This window comes from Spea bombifrons, chromosome 12 (genome assembly GCF_027358695.1).
Source record: "Spea bombifrons isolate aSpeBom1 chromosome 12, aSpeBom1.2.pri, whole genome shotgun sequence".
NCBI classification, from domain to species: Eukaryota; Metazoa; Chordata; class Amphibia; order Anura; family Pelobatidae; genus Spea; species Spea bombifrons.
In genome coordinates this window covers 11,045,001-11,056,690 of record NC_071098.1, presented here as the reverse complement: position 1 = coordinate 11,056,690, position 11,690 = coordinate 11,045,001, and the positions used below count along the sequence as shown (strand labels likewise).

At 39.2% G+C, this 11,690-nt stretch overlaps 1 protein-coding gene across 1 annotated transcript in view; it reads right to left on the bottom strand.

The window, feature by feature from the left end:
• Window positions 1–970: 970 nt before the first annotated feature.
• Window positions 971–11,690, bottom strand: part of LOC128470143 (tyrosine-protein phosphatase non-receptor type 11-like) — a 35,164-nt gene continuing 24,444 nt past the window's right edge. The window contains exons 4-16 of the mRNA XM_053451973.1: window positions 10,668–10,860; window positions 10,458–10,577; window positions 9,783–9,896; window positions 8,467–8,563; window positions 7,790–7,869; window positions 6,494–6,643; window positions 5,876–6,007; window positions 4,230–4,384; window positions 3,860–3,927; window positions 3,348–3,499; window positions 3,013–3,113; window positions 2,232–2,357; window positions 971–1,290 (exon numbers count right to left, since the gene is read on the bottom strand). Of these exons, the coding sequence (XP_053307948.1) occupies window positions 2,273–2,357; window positions 3,013–3,113; window positions 3,348–3,499; window positions 3,860–3,927; window positions 4,230–4,384; window positions 5,876–6,007; window positions 6,494–6,643; window positions 7,790–7,869; window positions 8,467–8,563; window positions 9,783–9,896; window positions 10,458–10,577; window positions 10,668–10,860 (1,447 nt within the window). The 3' untranslated portion in view covers window positions 971–1,290; window positions 2,232–2,272. The remainder of the gene's footprint in view (window positions 1,291–2,231; window positions 2,358–3,012; window positions 3,114–3,347; window positions 3,500–3,859; window positions 3,928–4,229; window positions 4,385–5,875; window positions 6,008–6,493; window positions 6,644–7,789; window positions 7,870–8,466; window positions 8,564–9,782; window positions 9,897–10,457; window positions 10,578–10,667; window positions 10,861–11,690) is intronic.

The window sequence follows — 11,690 nt, the reverse complement described above, 5'->3', positions numbered from 1 at the left end:
TTTGTCACGGCACGGCCTGATGAAAATTTATCATGGAGAATCTCTTAATTTTATATGCATTTTAAATGTCTGTATCCACTGTGGTTACGTATCAAAGTGTTTAACAATGTCTTAAATATGTAGCATATGTCATCAGCTGTTCTATCTGTCTGACAGATGCAAGTCTATGCAAAATTAGCAATTGCAGAATAACAAGCGTTTATAAGATTTTTGTCTCATTATATTTAACTTTGATTTACAGACACTGTGATGGCATGGTGATATCAGTTAATATTAGTCACTGAAACACCACCTTCCGCTACCGGTGATGAGTAGCTGTTGTTTCCTTCGTTCTCCTAGATTCACATGTCCATTGTCATCAGGATGATGGAAATTGCAGGGGACACGTACATGAAAAATGGTGGAGAGGACAAAAAAGGGGCAAGCATCCAAAACATGCAGAGAAATTATCATTTGATAAAATATATATAATGTGTAGGTCTAAGAAAAAAAACTGTAAATTAGGATGTTACCTTGACATTTACAATTTCTGCCATGACTGTGTATGATAAATATGGAAGATTTGTTTCATTATCCAGTGACTTGAATGTAACGTCTGCACTAGTTCATTGTGAGATTAATAAGAAATATACTGATTATTGTGCTTTGAGAGCTTCCTCATGTTACATTGAAGCAATCATAGGTTATGACCAGGTGTCATGAAGATTGTCCTTCAGTATTTTTTTTACTTATGTACACATTTAAAATAAAAATTCAGTAAAAAATGTTGTCATTGCCTACATCACTTATATTATTCTTGCATGTAATCCAAACTACGACGCATAGAGAGGCCACGCTGATGTACCAAACCAACCCAACCCAAATGAAATGAGAATAAATTACAACAAAAAGCCACTAACATCAAAACCTCAAAACCGCTGGTATTTTTTTTAATTTCATAGTAAAAAAGAAATAAAAATTAAGAAAAAGGTTTTTTATTGTACAGAACAAGGAATTTATTTTACATTTTTTACAAAACAGAATAAAAACAGAATAGTAACAAAAAAATTAAAACTCCACAGACATTCTGAGGCACTTAAATAAATACTTTGCCAAACATCAAGGCAACCGAAGTGTTCTCTAGTAATAAGTTACTTTAGGCGTCCTGTCCCTCACAGCGCACACCTCCTTCTCTCGCTCACGCTGGGTGCCTCCTGGAGCTGGCTCGGGGGGCTAGGCAGGGATAGGCTGCAGAACTGGGGGGCATCTCCAGACGGCCACGGCCAGGAAACCGAGACGAAATGTACTGTCCTATACAGAAGAGAATTCCTTATGTCACAGAAAGCAAATATTTTCCCTGCATGTGACATTTAACATGTTCTTATATTAGAAACTAATGAAAAGAGCGATTTGTGATTTGCTAGGGTGTGTAGAGGCAATAAACCTGAAAATCGTGCATTGCAAAGCTGCTGTGATTGGCAGGGCTTTGTAAGTTAAAGGGGCAGTAACCTTTCAAGACAGGCGTCACAGAATGAAGGGTAACATTCTATACAGGTTACACTCTGGGAGCGGCTAAGGCAAATCATTTTAAATGGTACGAGTTTGAAATGCACTCGGATATCGGTCATACAATATATACTTTACCTGCCTATATCATAGAGGGCGTTTAATAGGCCATTAGCAGCAGCAACTAAACCGTAGATGGTTCAATGGTTCTCAGGTGGCCTGGTTGTCAGCAAAAGCACCGGGTTATGACGTCATATCAAGAGCTATCATATCAAGAGCGTGAAAGCCCTTTGTGGAAGCAGGGAAGAAACTTCTATTTGCTCTAATGGTACTATTTTCCTATCCCCCTGCTAAACACTGGGCTTGGCAACTAGTTATGCTCTATAGTTATGCCAGTAGCAGTGAATTTTTGGCTGCTGCCGACATCCAACCCCATTAAGGAGGGATGTCGCACACGCTGGCTAAACAGAGTTCGCTTACTGCTCATCTGCTATACCAACGCTTACAAAGCACATATTCACATGATCTAGTTTCTATAGTATGAGTCATTCCCATAAAAATAACTCAAAACTCCCTTTACGCCAGCAGGTCACAATTTAATAATAAGCACACTGGCTACCAGAAACTAAATGCTCTTCATACCATCTGATAACTCCGTGGGCAGAAAAAAAACATGGATGAAAAAACTGTGCAAATAACAGAAGACGGTCATTCCTCAGACCGGATGGGAGGGAGGGAGGGCTCACCTTTTTTACTGTTATCTGCGCATCTCGATAACGGACAAGACTTATCTGCCAGAATTACTCGTACTAGACACATGCGTGCTTCTAATGTTGAGATTTTCATAGACACAAGCGGAATCATCATTTACCCTGTTAGAAAAAAAACAGCATGCCAAGATTATTCACTGCAGTAGCAACCTTCCATTGGTTGCTATGGTTACCGCACCACTAATAACTTTGCACCAGGATTGCTCGTTGTGAGCGATACAGATTGACAAATTAATCATGGACTTCCAATAATATCGGCTTGATGTGAAACTAGGTTAGGTTTCATCCTGTAGAAGAAGTTGCGTGATCAAGTAAAAGTAGTCAGATAAGCTTTCAAGACCTCAGAGGACACATCTTCAGGTTTAGGAGAAACTAATGAACTGAAACATTAACCATTGAGTTGATTGATTCGTAGGGCATTGTATCGCAAACGGAAGGCAACAATATGGTAGCATAGAAAATAACAGTATTAAAATATTAAATGAAAAAAAAAAATACAGAGCTTTCAAGTAATTATAGAAGATCTGTCATTTTATTGTTTCCTTTGAAGGTTTAATCCCATAACAAAAACAAACACAGAAACAAGAAACTTTTTTCAGTTTCCATAGCAACAAGCTACTAGTGCCTGCTTTAAACCACAAAAAAAACTCCCTGCTGCAGTCTCTCTCCAAACGCCAAAAAATTGCTTTACATGATCCCTACCTCTACGTGGCATGGAAAAAAAATAACTCTTCCCACCAGCGTGGCTCCCTCTTACCTGGTTGGATTTGGAGCTACAGATGGCGGCTGCTTGGGTTTGACCTTCTCCCCCGGTGAATAGTGAATGTTGCTGTATTCGCGATCCTTCTTCTTACCCCTCTACAGAAGAAAAATGTATATTAACGTTATGAAAAAATACCAAGATCCTTCAAAAACATACCTAAAGTGTCTCAATCTTTTCTTTAGATTTCTTTGAGAATAACAGGCTGTTTAAATGCATGGAACATTATGGTATCATTTATAAAATAATAATAAAAAAAAAAAAAAAAAAAAAAAGATGGAAATGTATGAATGCAGCAGGACATTTAACTTTGCGGAATCCCATTTACTCACCTGTTCATCTTCCAAGAGTTTCTTCCTGGATTCTATATATTTCTGCACTGCCATGTAAATGAATTTATATTGGGCCTCTGTTTGCACCATGCCTGACCGCTGCTGCCGCACCATCTGAATTGTTTTCGGGACGTCGATGTCGCAATCCAAGCCTATGTGTCCAAGCAATTGTCAATTATCAGGAGCAGCATTCAACATTATTTCTAATGTGAAGCATATTTTTAATTTTTTATACCATTGTAAAAAGTTCTGAATATTTTGTCTGTAGGTAGGACGACGGTATTTATATTTAAGGTCCTAACCCATAGATCTCCAGCTGTTAACCTATTTCCATGAATCCGAGCCAGCCAGCCAGTATGTCTATATTCACAATAAGACAACCACCACCACTTTCGTAGACTGAGAAATAATCGCACTCTTCTTTCATAGAAGGATCTAGACACTTTATAGGAATAAAGAAGAAGCAGTAAGCTAATGTGTATTAGGCAGAGGGAAAGCTTTGTTGCTGTTACCTTGTCTGTTAATAACATCGACCAGAATATCGATTACTATTATTGTCCCAGTTCGTCCAATACCGGCACTAGAAGAAAAAAAAAATTATACATGACAGACAATAAAAAGGAAATTTCATCAAGAAACCAATGGTAAGTTGTTTTAATTGTAGTTATTTCTAGTTTTTAGCTTGGCAATTATTTTTACACCTGGAACTCTAATCCCCGACTAGCTAATGCTGAATATGATTTGCAGACAGGACTGTCTTCTGTCTGCAAATCTAAGACCACCTTAGCGCATGCATTATACATATCGCTTCTACAAACTAATGGCCAATTGCCATGAGCATTCTGGTGTCCCTGGGGTCAAGCAGTATCATGCGCAGCTCACCTGCAGTGCACCACAATAGGCCCAGACTGAGGAGTGCAGTGTTGGGCTGCATTGATTTCTTCCAGGAATCTCAGCACTCCTCCTGGCTCGTTGGGAACCCCGTGGTCTGGCCAGCTCAGATACTGATAATGCCAAATGTGCCGTGGTGGCTCTTCCTGGGAAAGAAAGAAAAGAAAAAAAATCTTTAGACCCTTCACAAGGATGAATCAGATCTATAAAACTATCACCACAAGTAGATTTCAGATGTAACAGCAACTTGGCCACTACCAAATATACAAAAATGGAAAATAACCGAGGTATATGCAGGTATAAAATTATATATATATATATATATATAGTCACTTTTTGGAGGGGATACTGCAGAGTTTCATTTAACACACATAGATGTACTGCTTGTCATTACATGCACAAACTATACTAATGCAACATGGCAGCCTGAAACAATTCTATACATCCCCCCACTATAATTACAGCAGTGCAACTGAGATGCGATCTTTGGAGTCAATTTCTAACTCTCTGATCCAAATATCAGTCTTGAGAAACATGATAAATGGACTATAATATTTCTATTATCAAATTATATAAGGGTAAGCGGCTGTATAGGGAAATTGCTTTTTCCCAATGACAGAGGAGGAGGCAAATTACAGCGGCTGATAAAAAGACACGGCGGATACTGTTAGCAATGCTTTCAATGTTTGATTTCTTAACAATTTAAAATAATGCAGATATTTAAATCATTTTATGCAAATGAAAATTCTAGGCAAATGTAAGGTACCAAGTAAACAATGCTCCTAAATATATATTAATGGCTAAAAGGTAAGAATAGAAAAGATAGATCACGGGGACAATGGTAGTTACGCGTAAAGGGCAAAGGGGTAAAGCGGTACAATTTCCTGAACATGTTCCCGAGCACGATCTACAGAATAATTGCCTAATGAAATATCCAATACTTTTACTGATAGTAATAGCATTTTTCACATCCACTAATCAAAAAGGAAAAGAATGACAACAATATCCACGTGCGCTGTGCAAATTGAATAAAAGAACCATATGCAGAACTTTAAAAGGAACAATCTAGTTCCCAAAATGATAAAAGTTCTTGCTATATATAGGCAATATATACATTTTAGGAATCCTATTGGGCCAGTCATATGATACACTGGCATTCCACAGAAGACCCTCTTACGGCTATGTCATGTGATTAAAAACACATGTTCTTAGCACTCCGGCCTATAGCATGAAAACGGCTTCTTACAACTCTAATTCTCCTTATGGCCTTCAAACTATGCAGGGGTTCTTTAGTTATGGGATTTAGAAAAAAATGAGACATCTGAAACCAGGAAGCATACTTAAGTTCACTTCCTGGGCATGCTCTGTATCACTCCCACTGAAACGAAGGTCAACAGGAGCGCCGCCTTTTAAAATCAAGCGGCATCATGGCAGTCCATTACATATACGCTGGCTGAACATTAGAGCAAGACCAGGAAGCGTACTTATGCACACTTCCAGGTTTAAGTGGCGGTAGCAGGAACATAAGCCAATGACTAAAGATTAAGTATTTTTTCTTGTTTCAATTGAAAATGCACCAAGAAAGTCTTATCCTCAAAGAGAGTATCACAGTTGCACGTGTGGTTTGAAAGCCTTACCCCGTCTACACGAGACATCTGCAGCTCTCTCAGGATGTAGTCTTTTTCCAAATGCACAGCCAAACTCTGCACCGCGATGCCACCGTAGTCTTTGGAACAATTTTCATCTGGCCAATAGCAAAAACACTTTTTCTGGAGGGGGCACGGAAATAAAAAGAGATCATGAAACTCATTATCACAGTGCTTTTTCAATTCAACTTCTACATTCATTGTGCATTGACAGGCAATTAAAATAATCGTTGCCACAATGCATGTTTCACGACATCCATGTGACTTCATCCCTAGGTAGGATTAATGAATTTATGTATAGAAACTATAGATCCAAGAGGGATCAAACAATACAAACAGGTAATTCACACTAAATTTAAACTTAAAAAACAACAATTACACCAATGGCTGAAGATGGGTAGATGATCTTAATTAGGGTTTCTTTTTGTCTTCTTTTGGATCAAGAATAGGAAGGTTAGGTAGAAGGGTTGAACTTGATGGACTTAGGTCTTTTTTCAACATTATGAACTATGTAACTATGAACTATGTAACTATGATCGTATAGGGGGTCATAATAAATACAAATAATACTAAAATTACAGGGCCGCTAAAAAGGGGAACACGTCATACCCTGGATCGCTCCATCTCTTTGGTAGTCATGACAATGACGTGTGTGTTTTCCTGATACACCATCTTCCAGAAGTCGCACACTGTGTTCTGCAGACAGCCCTGAGTGGCGATATACACTTTACTGTGCTGGGAACCTCGAGAATCGTCGTTCTGGAGAAGGAAGGCACACAGAAGAACATTTAGTAAAAGAACGCTTTAATCCTTGTGGTTATGTGACAGGGCGTAATGGAGAGACCTCACCTGATTCCATGTCCTTCCCCAGTGCAAAGGAGACTAAGCTCTTACGGTGGACACATTTGTGTAAGGTGTTCCACATAGACAAACATTTATTGTACTCTCTAGTGCGTAAAGCAAATAAATATCAGCAGATTTGTCATTTTAGTCTTTCCGCCAAAGGTTTAACCCCAAAAGAGAACAAAAACAGGCCGCTGTCACAGACACTAAAAACACTAATCGGTACCTGTTTTGGTGTCCTGTGACAATCAAGTGTTCCCACTAAAATTATAAATGATACCAAATCTTTAAATGACTAAGGAATTATTTCTGGGAAAAGTTTGGAAATTCAACAGTATGATGCTTCTGTTTTTTTTTGGAAGAACGTGCTCCTTGTGCTCAGATTAAGAGCCGCAGGAGTCCACAGGAGGACCACTGTAACCTCCAGGAAGAGGCGAGAGCCACAAGGCATCAACCGTCTCTCCCGCTAAAAATCCAGCCCCACTGAGACATTTCCAGTGCCCAAAACCGTGAACCAGTGTCCGTCGATATCTGTTTATACAGTGCAAAATCATTCAATACTAAAGAAAACACAAAAAATAGTAGGAACATGTGCAATCGTTAGGTAAATAAAAAAAAAGCCATTTAAGGCCTCAGCCAGTATATATTTTTTTTCCCTCACCAGGCCCAGAAGGGCCAGGGAAGCAAAGATACGCCATGCAGCATCTGGGGGGAACTTTGTAAATCACAGTAAATCAGAACTGTGAGTGTGCCCAGGAAACAGCACTGGGGGCTCAAAGAAGGCACCCGGGCTTCCTCGGCCTTAAGGCCAAGCTTTTCCTCGTCACCGGTACTCACTTGATCTTAGCCAAAAGACCGAGAAGCGAGAACCTTTAATGGAAATAGGTGCAATTAGCCAACATAAAGATGGCTTCATACTAGCAGTGGTAGTTAAAATATTAATTGATCTACGTTAGTTTATTTTCCACCCACTGACCGCGTGAAAGTGTACAATACTTTTCAATTGTTAATGAGTTACTGAACTCTGTGAATGTACCAAAATGTAGTGTTCACAGCCTTTACCTTGATGTAATTTGCATTGATGTAATCTGATCCCGGGATGCTCTCATCAACATCTCGCAAAGCAACCCGCGTTGTATCGACTGCAACAGTGCAGGAGGAAAGACTGTCATGTTGCTCAATTCAATTGTACAAATGTATTTTTTTTTTAACCCGAGAACAAAATGTTACTTCCCCAAGAGGACAGCCGGAGAATGACGTATTTACAAATTGTCTGTCAGCTTTAAAAGAAAACTTGCCTAAACTTCAGATACTTTAATTATTTTTTAAAAAAATGAACACCCATGCTGCATTAAATCAATAAAAAATATGCCGGTTCTTTACAGTTTGGCACGGCTCATAAAAGCAGCAGTTTGCCTTGGACTTCTTACTGCTGGTGAGACTACTTTTAAGTTACCGAAGCCAGTTACACATAACTTTCCATTCAAAGGAAGTCAGATTTTTGCAGAGCAGAGTTATGACATCATAACCAAGATCTCTAAGGGACCTATGGATGGACAGACAAGGGGCAGGAAAAAAAGGTGAGTTTAGTCAAGGGAGGCACTTCTTCTTGACTACCGGGCAAGGGGCTTGCAGAGAACGTGCGGTGTCTGTACCCTCCGCGGTTTGCGTCTTGAACTATTGCCATTGAATCTATAGAATGTGTGTGTGTTTTTGCAGCAAATGCTCAGGCCACTTACAAGGTAGGATATTCTTATATCTGTTCTTGCTTTTGTTTTCCAGCCGTTGACCTTCCTTCCTGGAGTAGAGCAATTTACACTCCTGCTGCTGTAGCATCTGCACAGAAAAGAAAAGAGAGCTCAAGCAGCAAGTCTTACAGCCATTCGCAGGAGCTCCATTTATGCCAACACTTACCAGACGCAAGCAACAACTCTTATAGAAATACTAAAAGCCGCGCGACGTGGGACAAATAACTGGGAAGAGCCTGCCAGGCACTTAATAATCCACTCATAGCCACTTTTAAGCTTCCTCCACACATAACACATTCGTCACCTTCAGCCCCGGCGCACTTAGTCAGATCTGTCTGCTATGATTTGCAGAGTATTTATAGCAAGAACAGTATCTGCCCACCTAAAATTCAGTAATAACATGTGTTTTTTGTGCAAAATAAAAATAGTTTCTGCTTCTAACTTGCCACTACACCAAAAATCACACATGAGGACTTATTTTTTTACTCCATATTAAACATGTACAGAAAGGGGAGTCGAGCCTCAAAAGCATAAAAAGGCATACGCATTCATACTCGCTAAAATAATAACAAACAATATGTATACAAAAAAAAAAACATAGTGTGACGCAATAACCAATATTTATGCCTTAGATGTGTGTTTTTTTAATGGTATTCGCTGGGCATGCGCTGAATTCTTGCTCGGTTTTATGTATTTATTGGCTGTTATTTTAGCAGCAACCTGGGAATTCCTTTTATGCTTTTTAAGTTGTTCTCTCCTGTTTCCGTATATTTTTTTTGCTGTGCATATATGCAGGTTCTGACCGAACCTGCAGCCTCTTCTGCCACCTGATTAATGGTGTCCAGAGAAGGTGTTAAATTGGGTTAAAAGGCGGTGCAGTTCCACTGACTCATCTACTTGGTAGGTACTAAGAAAAACACACTATATTGACCATATAGTGTGAGAGAATCCCTAATATTTATGCCTTAGGTTGTTTCTAATTTTACGTAAAAGAAGTAAAACAAAACCAAATTTCATTTTAGAACTACCACAGTGGCGCCGTTTGTTGGAACCATTTTCAACCTTTTTGAAGATAGTGATTACATTTGCCAAAATATCTTTATCTGGAGGTGAATTATACACGAGATGGGCCGAACGGTTCTTATCTGCCGTCACTTTCTATATTAACTGCCCTGATTGTGTGTGTGTATATATATATATATATATATATATATATATATATATATATATATATATATATATATATATATATAGTCCCTAGAAATGGCGTGCTACATTAATATACATCACACATTAATAACACATACCTCAAATTCTTCCCAGAATCCTTGCTTGGCCTTGTCTGCGTTATCAGCTATTTTGTTCAGCTCACGTACACGCGTCTCTATATTAGCTGCACTGATCCTCGTGGCATTAAAAGGCTAGAAAAACACACAGGTTTTAATGTCATATAGAAGTGTGTATCTACTTACTGCACAAGTGCATGTTGTGTATGTTCATTTATACAGTGCTAACACATGTACGCAGTGCTTTACAGTTTACAGCATTATAATAAAGCGAGGGTAAAGTCATATAATAAGAAAAGTAGTCTACAGACACTACAAATGGATCCAAACCCACAACTTCAAAACCAAACTAAAGGAACACTTGTAGCTCCATGAGTGCCAAGCTGAGTGCCTACTGAAGACAAGATGCAAGGGACCCCAAGCTGCCCGAGTGTCTGATCAATTAGTGAGAGCTCAGCTGAGATATTATAGGCAATGAGTAGAGACATCATTATGTTCAACAGACTCCAATGTTGGCAACAGTTTCAACTTACTAGGTTCTCCAAGTCAAAAACATTTTGGCTTGCTTGGGTTTCATCAACTGGTTTGTATTTTTATAGATTACAATGTTACTAAAAGTTTAAACTGTATATACCTTTGGGAATTCTAAATACATTTAATTTGGTGCATCCATGATAAGAACGCAGCGAAGGTTACCTGTTTTAGATGCACCACTGCCCCAGACTTCTCTACCATTGGATTCTTTTTGTAGTGCTCCAGTAGATCAGTTAGTGTATCAAAGCGTTCACCACCTCCAACATCGTATTTGCCATCCGGCTGACATGAAAAAAAAAAGGGGTTAAGTCAACTAAAAAAATAAAAATAAAAAATACATGATTCTGCAGGACGTATCTGCTTTACAGTTACCTGAAACCGTATCATCACATGTGTTACACGGGATTTACGCTCTCCATTCTCCAGCTTTTCTTCGCTTGTCAGGACGGACAATACAAAATCCCCTGGTTTGCTCTGGCTTTCCCTCACCAGGAAACTCCCAGGCTTTCCTTTTTCCAGAAGAAGCTTTTCAGCTTCCCGGCCAGAAAGGTGTCCGTGATACCACCTAAGATAGACAGACCGTTAACGTGGACATTAATCTTGATCTAGAAATCCGTAAGAAAGGAAGATAGTGAAATAGATGTACGGTCGCTGCTCAGGGATTCCCTAATCCGGCGAGTTACTTGATTTCATGGTACCCGTGAGGTCCAAACCTGTTCAGACTTCACAAGCCCTTCCTTCCATTGATCTGCTGCTTTAAAAGAAACCGAACACGGAGGAGGCATTCTGCACTTGGGAGACTTCGCACAAAATCGGTGGTTCAGCTATTCCAACATGAAGGACTAAGCAGTCATGATAGCCAAGTAACCACAGGACCACGTTAGGTAGCCAACTAGTTCTGCCAAGACTGTGGTCACAACAGACAGGTCATCAAAATGTGACATAAACTGGAACATGAAGCCAAAACATGGGGGACCTCTTGGAGGGCAGCCATCATGAAGTAAGAGAATTCTTATAGGGAAAACTTTGAAACTCGCTATATTCCATCCAGGAATGTTAGGACTTCAATATTGCCAAAGAACTATGTCCACAAATATCGTAAGATCCATAAAGATTTGTTAGAAATTAATTCTAATTTAATGCCTTTAAAAAAAACACATTTTTAAAATTTAAAATTCTACCACAAAATCTATAATTGTTGCTTCTATTAAGCATCTCGCCTTGCGGTGCAGACACACAGACTGTGGTTTAAAGCCACTCAGCTTTGATTGATTAGATTTTCTGGTAGCACAGAATCAGATGTCAAAAACTGTAAAATCAACAATTCAGCTAGCCTTGTGTTATTGCTCCGCAAGAGCCGTACATACATACAGTGCGAGGCTGACCTAATCCCTG